This window comes from Periplaneta americana, chromosome 10, assembly GCF_040183065.1.
Source record: "Periplaneta americana isolate PAMFEO1 chromosome 10, P.americana_PAMFEO1_priV1, whole genome shotgun sequence".
Classification (NCBI taxonomy): domain Eukaryota; kingdom Metazoa; phylum Arthropoda; class Insecta; order Blattodea; family Blattidae; genus Periplaneta; species Periplaneta americana.
The window spans coordinates 67,929,187-67,956,068 of record NC_091126.1 but is presented as its reverse complement, the minus strand read 5'-3'; the positions used below and the strand labels follow the sequence as shown (position 1 = coordinate 67,956,068).

The window sequence follows — 26,882 nt, the reverse complement described above, 5'->3', positions numbered from 1 at the left end:
CTGCATGCTTACATTTGACACAGTGAGCGAAACCCGGAACGAGTTTTGTCTTTGTCAGCTAAAAATAAAATTGAACAAAAATTCTGCCTTTTACTCGTGAAATGGAATTGGGCATGTCAATTCATTCTCCCAGTTTTAAGTTATTCTTGAAGTTCAACAGGCTCAGTGTGGCTTGAGATGGTCACAATAGGGTATTTTCGAAAAATAACTGTCTTGTTCTAACTAAGCTAACAGAGTCATAGTGAAGTACTGCACCTAGATTCGACAAGTCACTACTGACCCGAGACTCTACAGCAAGATGAACAATACGTGGTGTCAAAGCGTGTCTGGCTGCTTCGATTATTCCTTTGCTAGCACAAGAAATCAGACCCGACTAAACCCGACTTGAGTACACCGCTGTGGTCTCGTGGTAGCGTGTTCGCTCCCGAACCCAGCGCGCTGGCGTTCGATTCCCCGCTTGGGACGAGTTGCCTGAGTGAGGTTTTTTCGGGATTTTTCCCTCAATCTTATGTATGGTAACTTTATCAGGCGTATGGAACGCCACTCATTCTCGCCACTTCCTTTCCACCTCATCATCCTTTCGTTATCATTCTGGTTGTTTTTCTTGGTTTCCAGATCGCACCTGCGGCGGCCCTGCGAAGCTCCTGACGCTCTCGGCCGGTCCCCATGGATATGTCGAAGCATGATAGTTGGTGACCCAGCAGCGGGACCCACTCCCCTCCCGACGGGAGTGGCCTACACCTCAGACCGTTGGCCAGACGGGAGGGGTAGCATACAGCTTAGACCTTTTGAGGGGGAATGTAGGGGGACTGTTGGGTTGGAGTGGTACACGGACTTAGAGGGATGTCGGGACTGGTCGTTAAGGGTTAGGTCGGTTCGGCGTGGGTGCGGTCAACTCAACCCAGGGGCGCACAATAGACCTTAGGTCGCGGTGCATAGGGATGTTCCCCTCCCGGCCTCACAGAGAGAGAGAGAGAAAAAAACCTTACTTGAGTCCCGTGCAGTGTCTGAGTGGTCAAACGTTCAGCCTGCACCGTTCAGGTCTGCGATTTTTCATTGAACAATCTATAGTAACACTTGTGGCAGACAAGTTCGCAGTTGGGGCTTTTCTTGGGGTTCTCCCGTTTTCCCATATTAGGCATGCACATCGTTCCGTCAACATTTTTCCATTTCATCATCAATCCATAACGTTCCTCGAACGCCGGCTGGTGAGACACGGAGGGGGCTGGCCTAGGGACGAGTGGGGTGGCTTGCTTGAAAGCGGGGTACGCAACGAATCTCAGTGTAGTCAGCCGGTGTGAATTTGGGAATGAGCCTAGCTTGAGTGTTAGGGCAATAGATCGTAAAAGTTCGCAGTCCTGGGTCATGGTGCTCCCCGCGAAAATTCCATTCAAATCCGACTGACATAGACCACTGACAGCGATGTATGTACGCGGCAATTAGAGTACAGGACAGTATTTTGCTTAGTATACTTTGTCTTCTTCTGCCAAACTCACTCCAACATTGCTCTAATAACGCCATGTCAGAGTCTAATTCATTCTAACCTACAGTTCAGAAGAATCAGATATATCACACTTATCTATTATTATTTATGTATAAATAACATTTTTCAAGCCTTGAAATATTCTTCCTAGGCTTGCAATTTATAGCACAACTTTTTAATAGTTAAATGGTGTTCTTGAAGATACAAAATAACCTGAACCTTCGCAGGAATAAAATCTCAGCAATGGACTGTGGGCCAATTCTCAAAGACAAACTTTTCGGATACTTCGATCTATCCAGTGGACGCATAACGTAGGCGGTGGAGAAGCCGCAGACAGCTCACATATTTGCAGCAGAAATGCCGACTGACTAATTGAGTTCTAGAAAAAACGTTCTGTAAGTCTTAAATCTGTTTCCTCTGACATGAGCGAGGTCACCAAGTGTAAATTCCTACTTACCGTGAAGGTGTAGAAGCCATCTGGTACCGGCTGGCCACCGAATTTCACACTGAGCGTGTAGTCCCCTGCATCCTTCACAGTGTAATAGATACTGAACGTTCCATCTCCGTTGTCCTCGATGTCGATGTCCAGGTCACTGCAATAACAAATCCACTTTGATTTCCCAAAGCTCAACAAAGTAGGCCTACAGTTTCGTTATCACCTTCAGGCATATTACAGCCTGTGAACTTGGCGTAAGTCGAGCTATTCAACGGCCTGAAGACCAATGAAAATACTGAAATAAAATTATTTAATACATAACAATTTAAAGCATTGAAAACGTGACGAAAATACAAGGACAATGAAGGTAATCAAGGAAGAAGTTCTATACACAAAAGATCATGATGAACACGAAAAAAATAGCTATAGCAACAGTTCATGTCCAAGTACTACGAATATGTGACGGGTGAAATTGAGGGGTTTGGAGGAAAAACCAGACAGTTCCAATTCAGTACTTTTCGAGATAATGAAAAAAAACTTACCGCCAAACAATAAGCATGTACAGAAGAGGCAGATCCAAAATGCATTATAACTGTGAATGTAATTCTTGGAACTACTTGGTTCTTCGACCAAACGATAGAGCGTGTTTTTTTGTCCTCTGTGCATAAATGAAAAAAATTGGAGCTGCCTGGTTTTAACCCCAAATCCTCATTTGTATATAACAATTCGGCACAACACTGTTTTATCGACCCCAACATAAGAACTGGGTTTGATATTCGCCTTAGAATTGTCCTCTGGTTTCTTAAACGTCGAACTTCCAGTTGCCCTGGGTGGCGCAAGCGGTATAGCGCTGGCCTTCTGTGCCCGAGATTGTGGGTTCGATCTCGGCCCAGGTCGATAGCATTTAGGTGTGCTTAAATGCGACAGGTTCATGTCACTAAATTTAGTGAATTGTAAAAGAACTCCTGCGGGACAAAATTCCGGCACACCGGCGACGCTCGCAACTGCCGAGGTTATCCTCGGCAGTTGCGAGCGTCGTTAAATAAAATATAATTTAATTTTCGAACTTCCTCGTAACATAGCCGGTGATCCCCGCTACTTGTGAATGCCAAATGTTCCTTGAGAAGTCTCACAAGAGAACAGAACCGGCCAAAAGCCCTGAGTCTTACATTGCATGACAACAATTAACACCAAGAAGTCTAAAATACATGCAAGCTATCTCTACTGTTATTGAAGTTTAAAGGATATGTAGACCTGTCTATAATACATGGAGCTCAGGTTCGGTTCACAGCATTGACGTGTAAAGTCATTTTCATTGCACTGCAACATTGCATCTGCCCCTTGTTGTGCATTTTTCACGAGCTGTGTCGTAAACAATGGCCTTGCACCATGTTGGCATGACGAGGGAGATAAGAAACTTGTGTAGGGGAGAGTCGGGTAGTATCGGATATCGGGTAATATCGGACAGTGAGTTTCTTTCATCTACCACACGATGATAGTACCTGATTGACATGGTTACATTTCTGTGACGTCGCATAGAGAAACGTAACCATGTCCTTCAGGTACTACCATATGGTGGTAGATGAAAGAAACGCACTGTCCGATACTACCCGATGTCCGATACTACCCGACTCTCCCCTATATCTAATATATCGTCGTCGTAGTTCCTGCAATAACTCCTATATGCAAAATACACTATTTTTCAGTAGAAATAAAAAACACATTTATTCATCCTACGGCAGCCGTACATATGGGATTGTGAATTCTTACATTTTCGAAAGAAAGAAATATAATTAATTACATATAGGAGATTTTATTATTTGCTGTATCACTATTTAAGTTATTTAATAGAGCAAAAATCTGAAAATCGATAAATATGTCACATAGGAGTTATTGCAGGATGTTCATAATGCAGACAAAGCGATCAGTTCCCAATTCCTATGAGAACTCTGAATGTCTTAAACTGTTATGTTAAATTAGACCATAGTCCACAGTTTCTATCAAATACAAAATAATGTAACTTTTATTACCCGAAAATTCTGTTTGTGGTACGATAGTTGCTTGTACAAATACACAGCGCCGCTGTTACGTCATCTCTGCAGTACGAGTGCTGATTCTAGTCATGGACTATATATTTCTCTTTCCCACAGATTAACAACGTAAGTCGTGGCGCATCTGTTTGCATTCCACATACAAAATGGTCACCTATTATCACAGCGGTGCATAGGTCTATTCAAGCCCGTATGGGCTGAAGCGCTTGACGGGCAGATTGCTCTGCGCGCGTGTTACCTTTCTTCCCTTACTAGAATGCACCGAAAAAGAGGTAGCAGTGCAAAGATTGTCCATGAACAGGTTAAGTAGAGCAGCGATATATAGAACAAGAAGATGCATTGTTCAAATATGTGGAAAACATTGCATTATTAAGAAATGAAGTATTCAGAGATTTTAAATGGAAATGATTCAACACAAATTACAGCTCTTCTATCGCCTCCATTTTGCAAATCCTGGAGATTTTCTTCCAGAGTTGCAGCTAAAATTAATCGATCTTTTACATACTGCACTGCTGAAATGTAGGACTTCTATATTTTTTACAATTCCTTAAACAATGAACTGTGTCCGAGGATTCGTAAAGTTTCAGCGAACATTAGTCTATTACGATTTTCAGCAGCACATAACGTATCGGTAGGTTTCCATAAACCTCACACAGCCAAGATTAAGGATCAACCTATTCTAGCATGATAAGCACCTTATGCTTAGATTTTCTTCTTGAAATAACATTTTGCGAGATGTAATAGGACTGGTGTGAGGCGGAAATCGAAGAAGAGATTCTGGCGAAATTTTATCTTAAAAGGTTAAGTTACGCAAAACAGTATTGCTAGTATGACGAAAATTATGTGATACTCCAGCAGTTTCGAAAGTTGTATACGTGAACTCGCTTATTTTTAAGTTATTCATTCCGTATTGCAATGCACAAGGAACATTTTGTTCGTTATTCAAAATCGTACGTAACACATTCTGCTGTAAACTAATTGTACTTCATTTATTAAAAATGTGTGAAGAAAGAATAAAGAGTTACTTCATCTAGACATCATAAAGTTAATTTTGTTTACTCTTGTTTTTTGGTTTCTCCTGTATATATTCTGCAGTCAAATAGCACGCGAAAAATCTAAGGTTGTTCGCATGCTATATCTTATACATCCCTATGGTAGGCCTACCACATACACCTTACTGTTCTAATTTTAACACAGAAGTTTCCTCTTAAATCCAGTCCTGTGAAAGATATATATCTCACATACTTTCGATAAAACTCCTATGTTGAAGTTTGGGAAAATATACCGTTACAAAATGTGACACAAATTTGCAGGTTTCCTAGCAGAGCAGATGCTAAGAAATTGAATCATAAGTGAGACAAATTTACATTAAAGGCTTCGGAACACCGTATCTCTGTAAAATAACATCAAGATTATAATCATTAGTTCCAGTGGAATATTTCACTTCGCCCTCTAAATGTCTCTTTCCGATCCATTAAGAACACAAATAACTTGGTAAAAATGTGTTTGTATTACTCATTGCACGAATGATTGCCGGCGGCCAGTAGGCGAACTAAACCATAAACACTGCGTAGGAGATAGATCGTATCGCAAGACGCAGCGCCAAAGCCTCACTAGAAATCGGCAATCATTCGTGCAACGAGTAATAGTTATGTTCACCCTATTTACAGGCATGAATTTGGGGCGGTTAAAACTTTGTCATTATTTCACGGATTGTAATAGAGAATGAATTCGTGGGTGCATATGAAAAGGGGGATAAGTCAAAATTCTTCAAATTGAGATATCTGAAAGTTAAAGTTCTTTGGTTATGCAAGATCAGTAAAAGTATGTATGGTGTTTATGACCATATTTATTCCATGATTAGTGCTCTAGAATACAAGTTTGAACATACTTTGCGAATAAATGTTTAATAATAATAATAATAATAATAATAATAATAATAATAATAATAATAATAATATATTGAGGAGTAGTATGAATAGTTGTGACATCTCATTCGGTCCAAATGAAATATTTGGCTTACCCCCCCTTTTTGTTAGGGACAAGACGTATGTTCATTGCATTAGTTACCCAAGAAATGATAGTAGATCACCGTACCATCATGATTACAATTTTAATTACGTTTTGTCAGTAGTACAAGGAAAATAAGCAAAACATTTAAGCACAAATACATGACGAGCAAAGTATTACTTTCAAAGATATCAATGAACAGGTACATTTTTATCATATACAAAGTTACACTTTTGCGAAATACTTTGTGGTCCGTCCTAGCTCTTTTCTAGTCTTAGAAAAGGTCTTGTTTTCCTCCTCCATACTAAAGAAACCTGTCTAATTCGGCATCCTCATTCAAAATAGTCTTTAAGAAAAGTTTTCTGTTTTTGTAGTGCAGTCGCTAATCTTCTAACCAATTAATTTTATTTCCTTCCAAGTCTTCCTTTCGTAGTTGAAGTGTAGTGTTAAGGAGTTCTGCATAGTCAAATATTTCTTCAAAAGTGAGCTCTGAAATAATCATTGGCATTTTATTCCCACATTGACTGATGAGTTGAGCCCTATCACAGAAGTGCTGAATAGAAACGGTAAATTTTGCCTTTTTCTTTTCGATAATGCTGCGAACAGTATCACTTTATGTGAGTGTGTCCTGGAGTAAGAAATTTGTGGTCATCATCTTCAAATTTGAGGAGTTTTCTAAGACTACCATACTGATCCTTTGTTACACTTTCATTTCTTTTCATTCTGCACTGATTTAGTGACTTATTTTTTCTTTAAAAATAATGTTCCCATTGAATGTTACATATTCCTCTATCTTATGTATTTGGAAATGTCAGCAGCTTACTGTGGTCGTGAAGAGTTAAGTCAAGGTTATGTGACAAATCCCTTTATTCACCTGTACAAACCCTGGAAAGTCAACAGCAAACAATCTCAATATTTACAGACAGCAGGATAACATTAGACTCCCTTAGAAACAAAACAAACCATACACATCTCATAGAAGAAATCAGAAGGGAAGTAAAGGAAGCGGAGAGGAAGAACTGGAAAATAGAATTCAACTGGATTAAGGCCCACGCAGGACACGTGGGGAATGAATTAGCAAATCAACTTGCGAAGGAGGTAGCAAGCTCCGAGGATATTCAAGAGAGCTACAGCCAGAAACCAAAACGTGCAGTGAAAAGTGAAATACACAATCTCAGTTTAGTGAAGTGACAAAACGAATGGGACAACACAGCAAAAGGACGAATCGCAAAATCTTTTTTCCCAAATATAAACGATCGGTTAAAACTAAAACTTAACATAACCCCAAACTTCACAACCATAATAACAGGACACGGAAATATAAAATCTTATCTATATAAATATAAAATTATAGATAACCCATTAAGTTCATGCAACAATGACGAACAAACGATACAATTGTTATACAATTGTAAATTACTTCAGAGAGAAAGAGACATTGTGAAAGCGGCAGTTCTCAAGACTAAAAACTGGCCAGTGAGTAAAGACAAATTAGTGCACAAATGCCATAAGAACTTGATCAAATTTACTAACAATATACAATTTGACAAATTACAATGAAAGAAATTCATCCATCTACACTGCCTATAAAATAACTCTTAGAATAATATGAAGTTATAACATGAACCAATGCATGTACTATTACTCCACAGTAATGGAGCATGCAGACTGTAAATAAAAAAAAATCCCTTTATTCACTGTCGAAACTGAAACTTCCTTGTATAAAAAAGGAATGTCATAATGAATGGCATATCCTTTTTCACGCGTTATAAACACAATTTCTGTACTTGATTCAGAAAGTTTAACTGCATAGCACAACAAAGAAAGAGAATAACTTATACCATTTGGATGACTATGTAGAATATGTTTTGTTCATCACTGTCAACGTAAGAACTCATTTTTGCCAATATTTGACTTGACACTTTTTCACGCGCACCCATGAATTTTAATAAGCGGTTTTATTAAAAATATGTGAAAATGACTGTTTCAAACTCGAAAGCTCCTAATTAATTCTGGTATAAATACAAGTTGTCCCACACCGTAGCTGCATAGTATAAGGCGTCATGCCTTGGACTAGCGTTAGAGAATGAGCGCTGATTCGACTCCATATATGGGATAAAAGTTCTCATGAAATTTCAGCCAGTTTATTGGACTGGTGCGCTCTCATCGTGATGAAATTGGGCAGTTACAGTGAGTAACGGATTCCGGTATCGCAAACCAGCTATAGCCTAACGACTGAGATGGTCATCGTACTAATCACAAGTTACTTACCCCGTACTGGTTGGATGATCGTTCACCTCTGTTGAGGCATGTGGAAGTGAGAACAGCAGTTTGCTGTCAGACTTTGGCCGTCCACAGGCTGTCGAGCAACATAAAGAATATACTGGCCATATGACTCAAATCCAATTTAAATTTCCGGGATTCGATCTACAGCCCACAAAATGAAGTACATTTAATTAGAGCAAGAGGGGGTGACGGTACAGTACTCCCAATTCTACGCGCCCCGTAGACTGGCACAGGGCCAAGCTTCCACCTGGCGGTGGAGCGACAAAGAGTGTGAGGTCGCTGCGAAAAGTCAGTTATTACCTTGTTGCGTAATAAAAACGCTGGCCAGAAGCCATTACTTGCTTATACTGTGCTCTAGCTGCATGCATTAATATTTGTACTACATTCACGCAGCACGATCCACCCATTAGACGCAAGTGTGCTCGTTACACTGCATACTAGACATTTTACAAATCAACTCCAAAACGAGACGATTACAACACAAAATTCTACTTGTAACTCAATAGGTTATTTGAAAAACTATGTATGTCAACTATACGTTTTGAGAAAACTGCAAAAAAGCAGTCTGAAGATTACAAATATTGCATGTATCTTTTAGGGTGAATTTTTCATATGAAGTGCAATATTTCTTAATACTTTAAAGAAACGTTTAACCTCTTCCCTTACTGATTATTTTACCAGTTTTGTGAAAAAAGTGTCATTTTTTTCGCAAAGAGGTCATTTAATATTGCAGAATCACTGTACGTCACTAATTTTCTTACATACTTAAAAAAATTACTATGAAATAGACAATGGGACTCAAACGAGTTAACTCGGGTTAATAAATTTTGACACATGTTAGCAACCCGAGTTAACTCGGGATAATAAGGGAAGTGGTTAAATATATTTGAGAGCGCCAGTGTGCCCTAAATTACGTGGACATGTGTTGTTTCTCAATATCTGAAATGTTCGTAGTAAAAAATTAGGACAGTTTGTACAATATTTACTTTGTATGTAATTTAATGAGAACTAAAGCTATTTAAGTATAAATTTAGTATGTAACGTATTGTCGTTCATATCAGAAAACGAAAATAAAAATTCTAGGATACTTTAAATTGAAAACACTGACAGCTTATTGAAGCCCCACATTAAGCTCTCAGGTGCGTCATCTCAGACGTACGACTAAATCAATAAAATATAATTTCATGAAATCTTTTGACTTCATCCTCTTCACGGAAATACTCTCATAACATCACCACTTAAAATAAGGTGGACAGGTATTTTTTCTCCTACAAGCGGGAAAATACGTGTATTAATGTCAGAAATACTATGAACTTATTTTAGTTAAAAATGACTTTTGTCGTTTCTGAAATGACCGATAAAATCACACACACACACACGCACGCACGCACCATTCAGGGACTATAGCACACCAGTGCAGTGACAGCGTTGCAAGTGATATCGGAAATAAACTATACTTCGTCCCATAATGTCTGGCAGGAGAAGTAAACATTGCCCACAGAGGAGGAGGAGAGATGTATAATTGCTATTCAACCAATGACAGAGGTCTCATTCCATGCTTATTTTGAAGGTGGGCGGAGATAGAAAGCTTCGGACCGCCCAACAATAATTATACTTCTCTCCTTCTCTGCCGGCAATTTTAGATCTCCTGTCAGATATTATGGAACGAAGTATAAGAGCTTACAGAATATCCGCCACAGCGCACGACGTGTCTGGGTCAGAAACCAGATCACGACTACAGAAGAACCATCAAATTGTGCTATGGGTAGCTCAAATAGCACATAACTTTTTTTCCAAACAGCTACGTCAGAAAATAATGTTACATTTTGTGTGCTGTTCTTTTTAACGGAGTTTCCTGCTGCAGTGTTTATTCCGTGTGAGAGAAAACGGTGTGGTTATGAGCCGAAGAGGAAAATAGTGGATCGCAAAATATTCTAAATTACAAAACTACCACAATCATGGAGTAAAACGAAAGAAAAAAGAAACGAAAACTTAGTAACTTGTAGCCTAGCTTAATACACGCACAAAACACAAATTAGCTAACCGGATGTCATTCCGTTCGAATTCCAAACTCCAAGTGTCCACGTTCGGGTAACGTAACGTAGCAATGTTTCCAATAAAACGAAAAAAAAAAACCCGCTGGATCCTTCCAAAAATGAATTAATTCCAAATCTAATAATACCGTCATACATATGAAAAGTACAGGTGAAAATGGAATAACCTTGCGGATTGAAAGGGACGATAGGTTACACTTAAATGAATAGAAAACCTATATTACGTTTTGTGATTAGATGCACGGTTAATTAGAAAATTAAGTTGGAAGTTTCAGGAGTCCGACAACATCGCCGCGAACACACGCTTCTCGTGATACAGATGTAGAGGTCAACGAACTCGGTAACTCAATATGTCTCGCTATATGAGCTGTTCTCTGGCGCTGTTGCAACCAGCTCGCAGCTTACAATGGCTTCAATTTAGAGGTTTTCAAAATTAAACTTACACGAAAACCGTCCGCAATATTGAAATACGCCAGAGGGATAAATTATTCTTTAGTTTTCCTATCGGTATGGACAAAAATCACGATCCTACTCGCAACAGTTACCGAATAAGAGGTTGTTACACATTTGAAAAAAAAAAACTATTAACTTTCCACCAATATGATGTTATAATTCTTGTTACATACAACATGGGCTAATCACTCTGAAAAGCTGCAAAGCTTTTTCACTTCCACCCTGTATAATGAAAGCATGAGTTTGTACAATTACAGTATAGTTTTCACCATATCCAATAAGCGATACTGGTATACATAATTTTCCACAAATATTCTTTCTGATGCAAATACTACACCTGATCATGTACAAAAAAGTGTTTCATCCTATTTATGATTAGCTCAGGGTATTCGCTAATGTGAAATTCAAGTTGATTGCCATAATTATAAAACAGAGAGGTGAGTGAATTCAAATATCTTTCGCGGTCGACTTTAACGTTTCTTCAAGCATGTCCACGACTTCATACAAATACAAAAACTTGACACCTACGTCTTTCTGATATATTTTTCTCTGTATTTGTGAAATGTATTATTCTGACACGTGTATTCGCTCAGGAAAACGCTTTGTGATCGTGGACTCCAAACTCGCCTAGGGTATATCCGTTGTCCGTGTGTTCATCTGTGCTATCTCAGGTGGATAGCCTACGTCGTGTGACATCAAAGAAACTTCACCATATTTTTTCAGTATGTAGGTAGAAGAAAATCCTAAAAATAAGAGTTGGCATATGCCGCAACAAGGGATAAACCTCGAAGAGGAAAAAAGAAAGAAAAAAAGGAAAAATGTTACTTATGCGTCAAGAAATAGTGTAGGTCGTGTTGCAGAAGACTGTACTTCGGGGATGTCGTATTTAGGGATTGACGAAGTGACAAAATCTAGATGATTCGTAACTGTTGTATCAACATCCAACTACTGTATTATGACCAACAAGTGTATCACAAAGTCAATATTCAATAATATTATATATACAAAAAACGGTACCTAATTCAAGACGTCACTGACCGTTTGGATGTGTAATTCCATCTTGGTGATTCCAACAAAAGCCTATATTGTCAATAGTTACAAACGCCTGGCCTACATACAACCTGCACAACGACTCTGTCAGAGAAGTTGCCGCCCAATCACGGCGAAACTTTCGCTGAAATACGACCCGTTTTCATAATCACACGTTTCAAATGTCTGCTGGAAACAAAAAAAAAAACGAGTGTCACGAACATTACACGCAGAAATATTTTAGTTTTTCAAAACGAACACCTGAATTGACAAATATCCCAAGTCAAAAATTTACCTAGTTATGAGCCACGCCCGGTAAATGTCGAAGACTATTTATGCATTAAAAATTATTTATTTCAAGATGAGTTTAAACTTACAAGGAGAGAGAAAAACTCAATCAGAAGAATATACATTTTTCTCATCAGGCTCTATTTACGAGCCTGGTTCCTATCACCACTGGCTGTGTAAGCTCCTTATTTGGATTATAATTTTTTATTGAATTAATACAGTATGAGGAGGAAGATCCAGAAATTACTAGTGCTACATTACAAGAATTTACAAACCACTTATGCTACTTATCTCCAAAAAGTGCATCGTTTGCAATTTTGATGATGAAAAGTTCCAGTAGGCCTATACATTAAGAAAAAATGGCAAATATAATCATGACTTCAGAAGGCAGTGATACAGAAAATCAAGTAAAAAGATACATACTTAGTAGTGAAGAACTGAATTCCGTAAAAGAAAAGCACTTACATGATTTTATTTCCTCTGAATCCAAGAAGCTTTCCTCAAGATTTTCAATAAATACAAGTTTCCTAAAAGACTGTCCAACATGGAAATATTATGTCAAATTCCATCATCGGTTGGAAAAATTGAAAAGTATTGTAGTTGTGAAACGACGTGGCCGAGAGAGGAATGAAGCTTATTCAAGAATACCAGAACGTTCTTCAATCATCAAGTCAATCATGTTCACCTTCATTAACCAATTTTGGTAATCATCGAATAAAATATTCTAGAGATGAATATGAAACACTCGTGTATGTGTGAAATATACATAACTTCTGCATGTTTAAGAAACCTAGCCTGATGTTGACATTGACTACATAACCTCCCTTACTGTTGTGGATAGGGGGTGTGTCCATCCATTGACAAACGCTAATTTATTTACTGCGATGATGCAGTAAACAAAAATTGTCGATTTTCCATTAAATACAATGAAAAAGACGCAACATGGCAATGGAAATTCTGTTCCTTTAGTCTTATAATCTCTGAAGTTTATATATTACATATACATACATAGATAAAATTGTAGATGAAACAGCCTTAGAAAATTATGCACAGTAAGAGAAGTACATTATATGTTTTCCGTGATGCACAGTAAGAAAAGTACATTATGTAGGTTAGCAGAATGTTAGTCCATTACGTTTTCGTCCATTCGTATTTTGGTCCTAATTTTACGTTTGTCCAGTTATGTGTTTGTCCTGCATCAAATTTTGTTCACAAATCTTTCGTCCATGTCATTTTAATATAATGTGAAATTTCGTCCTATATATATTTTGTCCTTACCTGATTTAGTCCAAATTTATTTACTTGAAATTTTCGTAGCTGTGTTTACTACAAAAAAAAAAAGAATCACTGATATAAAACATGAGATTTATTTTCAATTATTTTAAAGAACAAAGATCATGCACTGATTGCAGCTATTTCTTAGAAAGTGTAATTTCCTTCTTTAATTTCCATCTTCGGGGTTCTGCGCGTTGCTGTGTAATTTCATTGCAGTTTGACCGATTCTCACATCGCCTTCGATCCTTATTATAAGAGTGGTGGTGGTAACAGTAGCCGTCTTTTATGAGCAGTGATTTGTTCCTTTTTGAAGTAATTACTTTGGGATCCATACCTGATACTTTTAAGTAAAACTAATGTATGCATTTCCCTAGCAACACCTGTTCATTTTTTACTTCTCCATTATTTGGTATTATATTGTTGGCATCTGTTTAAAATGTGCTTCTAGTAACTGAATACCCAAAATCAATCACGATTGGACAATATGTATATTGGACTACATTTTTGTGGACTACCTAAATGTGTTAGTCATAGAAATTTGGAAGAAATGTTGTATTGGACAGAAATGTTTGGACAAACATTCTTGAAAGCCATTATATATCATGTTTTCCGTGATAATTTTGCCTTTTTTTGTAATAACTTTACCTTTGGCGGTAATGCCGTAATAGTGGGGAGAAATCCGTAAGAGTTGGCACCTCTACCATCCATTTATAATTTAAAGAACCAGTGCAATTAAAAAAGTTTTGTAGTTCATTCATAGTCCGTTTTTTGCATTGAATTAAATTTGTTTACAATCACACTTTTTAACAAACAAAATGTCTTTCATTAACACGTGGGATGAGCAGACAAAGCTTTGCCAGTGACCCAACATACACCATCATTATTCCTTCTTTAAAGAATGCCTTTGAAGCCTGTTCCGCCTTATCTCCTCGCTCGAGCGTTTGTTCTAATTGTCTTGAAGGCACGGCTATTTCATAACACTACTCGTCGTGCTTTCAACATACATTCTTCTCGCAGTTTCTGCGGATCCAGGTCGAGAAAGCCAACTTTATAATACTCTACGCTTAAATTCAATTTATTTGTAAACACGTGTAATTTGTTGGAGAGTTCAACACAAAGCAGTTGCCAATGCCAACTCCGAAATAGAGATAATCTAATGCGGATTCATAAACACATACCGAGAGTTCGAACGGGAGAGTCTTTAGATTTCGATTACTACTCCAAACCAACTGGTCAAAATACCGTTCTAAGTTACTGTGACGATGGGGCTAAAACAGTATGAAAGAAACATAAGTCTCGCAAAAAATTAAATTGGCTGTCTGACATCATTCAACGGCCAAGGTGTATGTAGCGAAACAAATGAAGCTTTTAACGGTTCCACTTAGCTAGAGTCGTTGGTTCAAATCCCACTTAGAGAATAGATGTTTATCCATTGTAAAAATGAAATAATGTGTTGTCTCATAAGGGAAGTACTGGAATTGCTAGAAAGAAATATTTGATATTTTTACATAATTACGAAGAGCAAGCAAGAATCCTGAATCGAAAAACACAGTAGCCATAACTTTTCCTGCCGAAGATACAGATTTGAATTTCTTTTTCTTTAGTGAATTTACATGATGTCACTCCATTGCCTGCCTCTTTGTCTCCGGTTCAAAACGGTGGAGCCATGTTTCATCTATTGTCACAATTCTTGCATGAAAGTCATCGCCACCATTCTCATACTGGTCCAAGAGTTCGTTGCACACTGTTTTTCGGGTTTCTCTGTGGGCTTCTGTCAATATCCTCGGAACCCACCTGGCACAAACCTTTTTCTAACCCCAACTGTTTCAATATTCTACACACACATGCTTCTCCTATTCCAACTTGGAGTGACAATTCTTTCACTGTTACGCGTTTGTCAGCCATGTTGTTAACGCGCTGCACATTGTCAGGACTTCGTGCAGCGCAGGATCTGCTACTGCGAGGAGTATCCCGAATATTGGCGTGCCCTCTTTCACCAGATAATGTGCTTGCCCACAGACTAACCGCACTGCAATCGACAGCTGCATCTCCATACACCTTTTTCAATCTCTCATGAATGTTTGCCACTATCTCGTTCTCAAGCACAGGAACTCAATAACAGCACGTTGCTTCTGACGAATGTCAAGTACAGCAGCAATCTTGAAGGGATTCTATCATGGCGCCACTCACGGGAACGACTTAAATTAAATTTGAATACAAGCGGGAAGGATGTGTCTATGACCTCCATAAATTGCAAAGGTGTAGAATAAAAAAAATAATAAAAAGTTCAGCATTACTTTTGGAGTGACTCTCGTACGTTTAATTAGAAAATTGAATTGAAAGTTTCAGCAGTCTGGCAACATCAACTTCTTCTTCTCGTAATACAGATATAACAGGTCAACGAACTCAGGTCTGTCTGCCTTAGTGAACCAATCCCCATCTCCCTTTCTGCAAGCTGGTCGCATCGGCCAGTGGCTTAAAATTAGCGTTATTTTAATTAAATTTACACAAAAACCGTGCACGCTATTGAAATACGCAGATAGATAAATATTTCTTTATTCGATTTTCTATCAATATAGACAAAATCACGATCTTACTCGCAATAGTTACCGAATAAGAGGGTGCTAAACAATTCTTTTCTGAGAAAACTATGGGCTTTCCGACAATCTGGTATCACACTTTTTTGTTACATACAACATAAGCTATTGGCTCTGAAAATCTGCAGTGTTATTTCACTTCCACCCTGTATAAGAAAATGGATACCGATATAGCTTATGGACAGAATAAGAAATGAAATACTAAGATACGTTTTCAACCAACAACTAAAAGGAAACAAGACAATCAACAGACTACTGGGCTTCTGCCACAAGACTGAAATGGGTCGACACGTAATCAAATCTAAAATGGTTGTAAGAACATGTGACGATGGTATGGAAAGTAAATAAACGCTGTGTGTCTTATGGCACGAAAAGAAACTCCACTAGGCTAGAACAAAATGAAAATTTAACTTCACTAATTTTAAAGGAATTAAACTCATAGGCCTACTACTTCATATTTACACGAATACTTCAGCAAAAAATGTTTTACACCTGAGCTTAATATGAACTATGAGTTTTATGAACAAATACTTTTAGCACGCAAGGAACGATTAACTTCTCTGATGAACCGTCTCACAAGGCGTCGCTCTATTGGCAAACACTGGCAACCCATTCTTTTTAAGTCAGCGGTGCCAGGACCGTGAATTGTAACATAACTATCCATTCATGACTCGTCATATCACTAAAAAAAAAATAGAACCCTATTATCCCGTTTTCAAAAAAAAGGTGAAAAATTGGAAAGATAAATGTAGAATGTGATATTAGTCAGGAAAAATGTACCCAAATGGAAGCTTCCTGGTAAATACATTCTATAAAATGGAACATTTCGTACATTTAGAAACTCATCCTGCCTAAGGTTTTTCCGTGGTTTTCCTAAGGCGTTGAGACAAATGTCGGGATAAACCCTAAATGAAATGGGCCACGGACCTGCATTCACTTCCCCAGACATTGGTGACGGCTCAAAATTAATGATTATCACATCGAAATCTACCTCTAACAGAATTTAATCGTCCCCTTTCACAGATCAATGGAGTCATCAAAGAGCCAACTGGCTGGTCTCCTGATCTGAGAAAAATCATCAAAGCGCCAATTGTCTGTTACATTTAAGATGATTAATTCCTATGCGTTCGAATTTTCAAACAGCCAAATTGGCTATTACCTTTTCGTGCCTAGACTTCAACCACTTCTCCTCCTAGTTGGTACCATCGCGTTTCTAACTCCTCCGGATCAGGTCGCTGTACTTCTCCCCATTCCACTGTATGTTGTAGCTAATCAGTTACGTTCATTTTCGGCTTTCCTCCTCGAAATTTTCTAGCGCTCCTTCAATGGAGCGGCGAAACCCGAAGTGAGACAAGTGGCCAACAGGCTCGGAGCTCTCATATTCAGTTTTCCTCAGCCCCAACTCCCACCTTGCAAGGACGTGTTTTCACGTAAAGTTTCTCCTCCCATTTCCCCTCTCATTCCTTCATTCATTCATTTAGGAACATGAACTTTTTAAGACTGGGTGAAGGTCACGGTGGTAAATTTGAATCCAGTCTACCACATGGAAATCTGTCACATGCAAATGTACTTCTGCGGTGGATGTCCGGTGTCATGCAGAGCCCACATCACGACAATGCTCAGGTGGAGTACATTAATGAAGAAAACAACACAAACGATTTACTTTACGTGAAATATATCGTTACTGTAATAATCGGGGACGACACTTTGTCCCAGCGTGGATGGATTTTAGGTTGGTTGTTGCTTGCCTATATTGACGTCACGGAGGCCATGGGTTCGAAGGTACTGCACTGTGACAGGAAACGGCAACCTGTGTGTACTGCACCAGAGAACGAACGTACGTACGTTTGATTTGTTTAGGATTCGAACCTATGCTCTCTGCCTCTGCCTGCTTGTTTTTCATTGCAGTGGCTTACCTACAGTTCTTACAGCACTACTGGTGCCGTTGTCACTTAATGGCAAGGTGGTTGTGATCGTGACTCTGTATTATGTTTACACTACTGCATACAACGTAGTCAGACAAGAGCTCTAAACTGAATACAATTGCAGCTGCGTTTGAAAATGAGTATTTTAATGTGGAAGGCGATAATATACGCTGTAAAGTGTGCAACACAGAACTAAAGGTAAACGTTCGTAAAGATTTGCAAAAGTATTGTGAAATTAAAAGCATAGTGAACGTTTGCCGTTATTTCTCTCATCTGCACGGTTACAAACTTTGAGTTTTATAATGATTTGTGCGAGATGGTGGTAAATGCGAATAGTCCAATACGCAAGCTCATTAATCCACATTTCCTGCTGTTTATGGAAAAATACACGTCTAGAGAACTGCCTAGTATAACATCAAAGCGTACAACCTATTTATCGTCTGTATACGAAAAAACTCTGAACCCATTCAAACAGCTGTAGGTAGTAATAAAATATTTGTATCTATGGATGATGCTGTGGGACGATAAGTAGCTCACGTTGTTGTAGGAGTGATGTCCTCCAATGAACCAGGAAAGAAATTTTTGTCGAGATCGGAAATACTATAAAAAGTAAACAGTGCAACTATTGTTAATCTTTTTGAGACGCATCTTTGTATAACATTGTGCGATGATGAGCGAACTTTCTCGAAATACAAGCATATTTTTAGTGAAAACAGAAGGAATTTCACTTTTTCGTACTTAAAAATGCATATTGTTATATATTGAAACGGACTACAGTTTGTATCATAATAATGTACGTAACTCGATTGCAAATACTTGTGTGTAATTTGACTAACACGTCGTTGTTGTAAATATGTGTAAGTAATATTGTAAAGATGTAACTAATCAAGGCATATGCTACGCGCATACATACTATATGGCAGTGGTAACCTGTAGAAATGTTGCATTTTTGTTCCGCCGATCTATACCAGCAAACAGTCGCGCGCTGTCGCTGGACTGCTCGTATCAACTAGTAAACACAGGTACTCTATACACCAGTACAAGTGAACCTCGTGGCGAACTGGGACAAAGTGTCGTCCCTAGTAATAAGTTATCAAAAGTAAGATTCCGCGACGTAGCTTTGTGGTCTAAGAGCTCGTTCACACGGTCCCTTCCTCACACAAAGGGACAATGCGGACACGATCAAACGTCGCAATTGACCTTCTAGTCATAACAGAACTGCAGACAACACGAGTAGTGTACTTTCTTCCTGATGTTATGACTGGAACTGATCGGCTGTCTTACCTGCTCCGTTTGATAGGTACGGCTCATGCATGGTTGTTTACATTTTTATGCAGGTTTTGTGACATCTATGAATAGTCTAAGGCAGCCGTGGCGAAAATGTAACTCACGAGCACATTGTGGCTCGCAATGATAGCTGTGCATGTCTCTCGCTCCCCCAACCCCCACCCTCTCGCTCACTGGAGTCAAACTCCGTTCCATTTGTATTTGTCTCTGACTTGCGAGTGGCGTATCGTCGCAATGTCTCTCTCGAAACCATGTACCGCTACAAAAACGAAAGTTTCAAGTAGGATGGGAGGACGCATTTTTTGCTGCCAATATGGTGAGAATATTAAATGTATGATTTGTTCACAAGTATTACGAGGAAAACGGTTGTATAACATAAAACGGCACTATACTACATGTTACTCATGAAACATTAAAAGGTTAAGTATTATTATTATTATTATTATTATTATTATTATTATTATTATTATTATTACTATTTCTATCCTTTTTCAGCAGATGTACGAATAATGCGGTTAGGATTTCAATTTAAACTCACAGATTTACATTGTAATGTTACAATGAAAGCTAGATGTAAGGACTTGACAAATGCTGAACTTTTCATATCTTTGCCAAAAAATAAATATCCGAAGCTTCGTTCTTTCGCTTGCTCTGTTGAAGCCATGTTCACTACAACTTACGTTTGTGAAAAATTATTTTCAACAATGAAAATAGTAGAAACCTAATTTAGATTATGACTGATAGACAAATACCTTCGTGATCAACTACGGCTGGCAGTAAGTGACATAATTCCTGATTTTGAAACTCTGTCGCAGACATATTGTGAAGACAGTTAACTTTAGGATGTGATAGTGTGTCCTATGTTTTATCGTTCATTTCTTTCTTCGTTACACACACTAAACATTAGTTTGTAACCTTATACTCTATAAAATTATATTTAAGTGCTTGACGTAAGGAAAATGAAAATCCGTTAATAAGTCAGACAGTTTCTTCACTTCCCCTTCGGGTGTCCGCCTCCCTCAATAGGTGCTATGCACGTTGCAGGTTACACAGTGGTTCGGCGCACGATTACATTTTCGCCACGGCTGGTCTAAGGGGCTATGTTACTTATGCAATATAAACATTCAGCGTTAAGGTTCAGGAACTCTTGGGACCGCGGTGATGCAAAGCTTTTTTTTTATTATGTATAGAAAAAAGTGCAAGCAATTGAGTGGTTTAGGGAAAGAGAAACTGTGGCGCATCAGAATACGAGACTGGAGTCACAACTGTGTGCGATTTAAAAAAAAATCAAGAATAAAGTGTATAAAGTAAGTAAATCTACAACACGAGACCTCCACTATTCCTATCTTTCCACAGACAGCCATTACAAAGAGCTCCCTTGCCCCTTAAAAAACCCGATCCACTACGTTAAATACTAGACCAATGGCGGAAGTTACGAAAGTGTAGGTATTATTTACTAAATTTACGAAAATCTTTTATGCCACGGATTATCAGATTTTTTTGATTAACCGTTCAGCACACCTCTTTCATTACCGCGGATAATAGACATTCTATTATATACCTATACCACCACCACCACCTTCAAATGTAAGAGCATAATTCAAGTTATTCAGGCCTGTATTTATGAAATACTCTGTAAAACAAATTTCCTACAACACAAGAAAATAAATTAAATTATGGACAACTGGGTGACAAAAACAACACCGTAATCGGTAGTAGCAGCGGCGGCGGCAGCGGCAGCAGTAATAGTAGTAGTATGTAGCATGACGATTCGAGACATGTAATGTTTGGAGTCTTAGATCATAAAATATTTTATTACGCTGAAACAAGTTTTCCAAAAATATGAACATGACACAGCTGAAATAAGGTCGCGCAGTCCACGTGGACGACTTCCGACTGCACGTCCAATTCCTGGAATCCGATTCACAGGAAGTACCGTGTGGAATGCAGTCACGAGTCCGTCCCAAGAATTAAAACCATCTCCCGCTTCTGATACCACAACGTTAACAGCTTTTGGAGCTGCACAAAGCTCCCATACGTTTCTTCTCAGAAACTCCGACAAACAAGCAAGCGATGAATGATACAATGCAACGCCCAATCACGCGTGCGGTAGGGTGAATACTCACGTGGAAACACACGAAATGTAGAAGGAACTGATACGTGGCAGCCCATAAAAATTCGACAGAATTCCGCTTTCGCGCAGTCAGCTCATAAATACCCAAAATCTTGTCGTAAATATTTTTCCTCAGCCTCCCTCAAAGAATGGTTAAGTGCTCTAAATCTACGAAAAGAGATCCTCAAGGTTTAATTTCTTTCCTGATCTGAAGCGTGAATTTCTGATCCAGTGGCAGGACAGAGAAGGACAGGTCAGCTGTGTGGTTACACTTATTTCAATAGAAAAATTATCTGAACGGTTTTATACTAAACTGCCCCAGTAATTCAAACATATATTTCTGTGATGAAATCCTACGACTTGAATCCACGTCACAGAGTTCTCGCAGTTACACTCTCTAGTGTCAGGTTAAATATACGATAAAAACTACCACTTACGATATGGAAAAACATAATATATACAGGGTGCTTCCGAGGTGGTGTTACAAACTTTCAGGGATGATGGCGATGGGCTCTTGTATCAATTTGAGATAAGGAACCCTGGTCCGGAAATCACCGAGTCGAAAGTTACAAGCAAAAATAGTTGTGTGGAAATGAAATAATTTTATTCCTCTGTACACCTTATTTATGTGTATTTATCTGTACATCTTACACATACTATATTCATCTGATGTTGTTTACGTTGTCTACTTACAGTATTCCATTTAGTGCGCTGCCTGAGAGTTGGGGACAGGAAACTACACTAAAGCAATGCAAATAGTGTAATGTGTAACGGACATGGTCGGTCCCGATATGCACGTCTGTAGATAGCAGTGTATGTGTACAAGTTGCAGTGTCCAGTCGATCAGTCCTAGTAAAATGGAGGAGTACACGAGAGCAGAATAAGCAGAACTGATTTTCGAATACGGATGAGCCAATGGGAACAGTAGACAAACTCACAGATTCTATCGGGTACAAGTACCCACGTAGGAGACATCCGGCCCATAGCATCTTTCCACGACTGTTCCAAAGGTTAAAGGTAAGAGAGCACGTGGTGCCAAATTACAATTCCATTTCCACACAACTATTTTTGCTTATAACTTTTGACTGAGTAATTTCCGGCCATGGATCCTGATCTCAAATTGATACATATGTCCTTCCCCATCATCCCTGAAAGTTTGTAACATCACCTCGGAAACACCTTGTAGTATATATATGTTCTTGGCATGTAACGTTCCTTATGAACCTCCTCTGGAGTCTCATTCAATTTTAACAAACTTTTCTCCACAATAAAAACTTGTATCACGCACACTATTTACATTCGCTTGGTTTAAAGATCAAGCTATCAATTAACAAGAAGAAAATTATGCAAGGCAGCTGCTGTCAACTCTACCCAAGATAGAAATACAAGAACCGTATGTTATGTTGAAGAACAACGTCATATATACAGAGTGGAAGGGAACCTATTGCATTAATTCACAGAGGTAATAGATCAAGTCAATGCGAACAAATGTTGTCAAATAAGTTTCTGATACGTCCAATAGTTTTGAGAATAAGAAATGTAACTTGTAACACTGCAAACAGTAGCAGTGCTCATGGAGGTCATTGCTCCGCGGTGCAGGTAAGTGGAACTCTCCAAGACCTGCGAGAGGAGAATTTAAACAAACACGTCTCATCAAGAATTACCCGATATTCACGTTGAAGTCGGAGAAAACCGCGGAAAAATTCGCAGCTAGATAATCAACCAAGCGAGATTTCAATCCACGACGAACGCAAATCCGAAGCAGCAATCAATCGCACTACCGCCTGAGCTACTTCAGAGTAAATGAAGTGATAGACAACTAATTAAATGAAAGGGATGAATACATGAAGTTCATTAGCAAATTAATTGAATAAATTAGAAAATAAATGGATATAGTTAGCGAATTAATTAGGTGAATTAATAAACGAAAGGATTGAGTGAACTTGAGAAATGAAAGGATGAAGTGAATTGGAAAATGGACCAATGAAGTGAACTGGTGAATGGAACAATGGAATACACTGGTGAATAGGCCAATATTTAGTAAATTAACGAATTGACGAGTTGAATGAATTGATCGATGCCCTATTTAGGTACGGGCATCGATCATGCTGATCCATTACAACTGAGTCTCGTCAGGTAAACGTATAATAGGAAAAGAATTCCAAAATTAAACACAGAGTAAGCCTAAACACTTTTAAGAGCACAAAATTTCTCGATATGGTTAAGAATTTTTGCACTGCCTCAAAATTAAATCAGCTAAGATACGTATAATCAGCAACTAATATGCCTAGAACATTCAATCAAATGAAACCCGTTTTCTCCGCCTGAAGAGTAATCGAGGACAGTTTGGTTCTAAAAACAGGAATTGTGTAAATGGCAGAAGCCTGTTAATATGGCTTGTGTAATTCCAAATCCGCCCACAGGTACTCACGAGCGGTAATTCAATTCCTAACAAGAAATCTCTGGGTCATTTAGCTTACAGCACCTATTTGTCACCATCTGACTCACTTGTTCAGACCCTTAAAGAAAGCTCTCAAGTAGCATTGATTTCACATACCTACAAGAAGTGAAAATCATAGTGCTGAAATGGCTCAAGATAGCAGCCAGTCTAGTATATACAGTCACGAAGCTTGAGTTTATGAGGGTACTAGAAACAATAGACTGTGCAGATACTATTTCGTATTGTCTGTAACGAGGTGATAGTAGCGACCCTAGTGGTCAGCAACTATCTATGGATGCACATTTACTACGTACTGAGCTTCGTGACTGTAAGATACTAGACTGTGATAGCAACCAAGATCTTTCTCCGCTGACGCCTTCCCAAACAATGCGACGCTTACGCCTGTTCGAATACTTATAGAGACTTCTAAGGAAAACCAATGCATTCTTGTGTTCAGCTGAAGGTATTCTACGCCACCTCACACAATAGGATTCCTTGTGAATATCTATATAGACTAATTACAAGAAAAACTACAGCTTTTATGCATTTTTAAACACTTATCTTACTGTATCATACATTTATGTACTTCAATGCATTTATAAATCGGCTTGAACAGGTTTCCTTCACTTGATCACGCCTCGTAATACAAGAATCAAGCAATACTGACGAATACAGACTTGGAATCAAAAGGCAACATAGCACGTACGTACATAACGAAAACATGCATATATTTAAGGCAGTACAAGCTTCGAAAGCCACACTGTACTGTAAGACTAGAGCGCAGGTTCGACGCTGCGTGGAGACCGTGGGCTTGACTCCCGTCTGAAATATGAATGTCATTTATTAATAAGGGACCCTGTTTTTTTCTAGGTTTAGATCTGGTCTCGTTCCAAACCGACGTCACGAGGATCCTGCCGTACGTTAATCTAGAAAAGTGTATGTCGAAAAAAGTACGCTCGACTATTTTGTACGTTCATTCTAAGAGATCTAATGACTATTATGTTTTATTTTAGATCTTAAGTTCGCGAGTTTAAACCCGCTAGTTTGCGATGGATATTTATGCGGGAAAGAATTCCTCAGTATGATTCCCTTCGGAGGAAATTAACATTTGGTAATTTTGCCTTATTCTACCATATCCTCCCCTTCTTTGAGAACATACGATTCTCCAAGCTAACGTCTTTGTTCTCTTTGCTCGGAAGCTCGTTATACGGGAGAGACCTCTGCCGAACAAAGCAGGAATCAAAATTAGGGAAAAATTAATATCAGCGGGTCTTTGAAGATAGAAGTGTTTCAGGGGAATAAAATGGGAGATCACCATTACAATTTATTATGATGTAGATGCTTTCAAATATAACGAAAACCCCCGGTAAATGTGTAAATATCAATATCTACAGCAAAACCCCGATTTTCCGTCACCCGATTAACTGATTGCCGGATTATTCGACTGTCTTCCTCTCTCTCCTTTTTTTTTTTTTTTCGCTACAGAAACATATGAAATAATACTACTGTGCGTTATATTAGTACCAGTACGTATTTTTTTCTAGAAAGTGTTATTGCAAGCTTTTGCACTTACACAATATGGTCTACTGTTCGAGTCGCCGTAGGCCTACAACTTCTACTGTATATAAAATATAGTCCATGAGTGACAAAAGAAAACGCTTGTGTTAAGTACCGAAAAAAGTGCAAATAATTTAGTTGCTTGGGGAAAGAAACTTGTCTCTCATCTCGCATCAGAATACGACATTGTTGTTACAATTGTGCGAGATTTAATAAAAATAAAGTATGTAAATCTACAACACGAGACCTCTACTATTCCTATCATTTTGCTAACATCCATTACAAGAATTTTCCTTGCCCCTTAAAAACCCGTCTTTGACAACCAGACTTAAATGAGAGAAATACTGATTCACTACCTAGCGTGTTAAACAAAGGATCATGAAGAAAATATAAAAAGTTCAAATATTATCCAATTAATTTACGAAAATATTTTATGGTAGACCTACGGATTATCCAATTTTTTCGATAAACCGTTCAGCCCACCCCTTCATTACCACGGATAATAGAGGTTCTACTGTACTACTGTAGCTAAATGTACAGCATGTGCACATTATGGCTTATACGACGAATAGAGGAAAACAAAGGGAAATGCGAATAGGGAAACCTTGCCTCAATGAAAGAACCACCATCCAAATCTCGTCATCAACGCTTTGGACCGTGTGTATTTGCACAGTTTACTCCATGCAAACAGTTATTTCTGACGACACAAACGATCTTAGCGATCAGATATGACGGCTTGCAGAAACCGGCTGCTATGTCTGAAGTCAGAGACAGCACAACCCTACAGACACCCGGGCAAGACATTGCTGTCTGTTCTATTTCCATCTGGACGTGTCAGCACACGAGTGTTCAGTTTCTATGCTTCTGGTATTACCAACTTCGGATTAGAGTTTACTTGGAGAAGATGTCCCATCACAGTTTTAAAATTTTCTATCAACAAAAATCATTAAAAATTACATCCCACCCTACTGAAGAATTATTTGTACGACTAGAGATATCTGGGTTCTGGGAACGATACTAAATTCCACATAATAAAAATACTAAGGTAAACAATAGGGCGGAGTTTTACCACCTCCCATACCATCGTACCAAATCATGGGTGTTCTCCTGTTCCCAAGAAATTAGTTCGCAATTCCTTATCGAGATGTTGATCATTACTATTTCATTTATATGACGTCATTTCATTTTCGACTAATGAAGTGTAATGAAATTTTGAATTCCAACCAATCACAGTCATATCTCGTGATAATTTTTGCAGCCCGATTTATCACAATTTATCACATGGTCGTCCTTTCGTTCAGTCAGTGTCGCCAATTGTTTCCCCGTAAATTGATGAGCATAAACTCATTAATGTAACGATGAAGTACTAAATAAAATGCGAAATGCTACTCCCACATCTACATCTTCATCTTTTAATTCCATGTCCATTGTATTATAAAGAAAATGACACTCCATCCAGCAAGAGCAGTAGCAACAGCAACGTCGGAATGCAGGCAGGCAAAAACAACTTGCGTTATTGCATTATGTTGTTTAGTCAACTGTTCGAAGACAGGTCTGGACCTCACAAGTGACACCAAGAAGGCTTCACTTATGAGGCA

General features: G+C 38.5%; 1 protein-coding gene across 2 annotated transcripts in view; it reads right to left on the bottom strand.

Annotated features, from left to right (window-relative positions):
• The window catches only part of cher (filamin protein cher), a 1,020,924-nt gene that overhangs the window by 656,070 nt on the left and 337,972 nt on the right, over positions 1 to 26,882 (bottom strand). For both annotated transcript variants that reach the window (XM_069837665.1, XM_069837667.1), the window contains one exon: positions 1,941 to 2,076. In XM_069837665.1, coding sequence (XP_069693766.1) covers positions 1,941 to 2,076 — 136 coding nt within the window. The remainder of the gene's footprint in view (positions 1 to 1,940; positions 2,077 to 26,882) is intronic.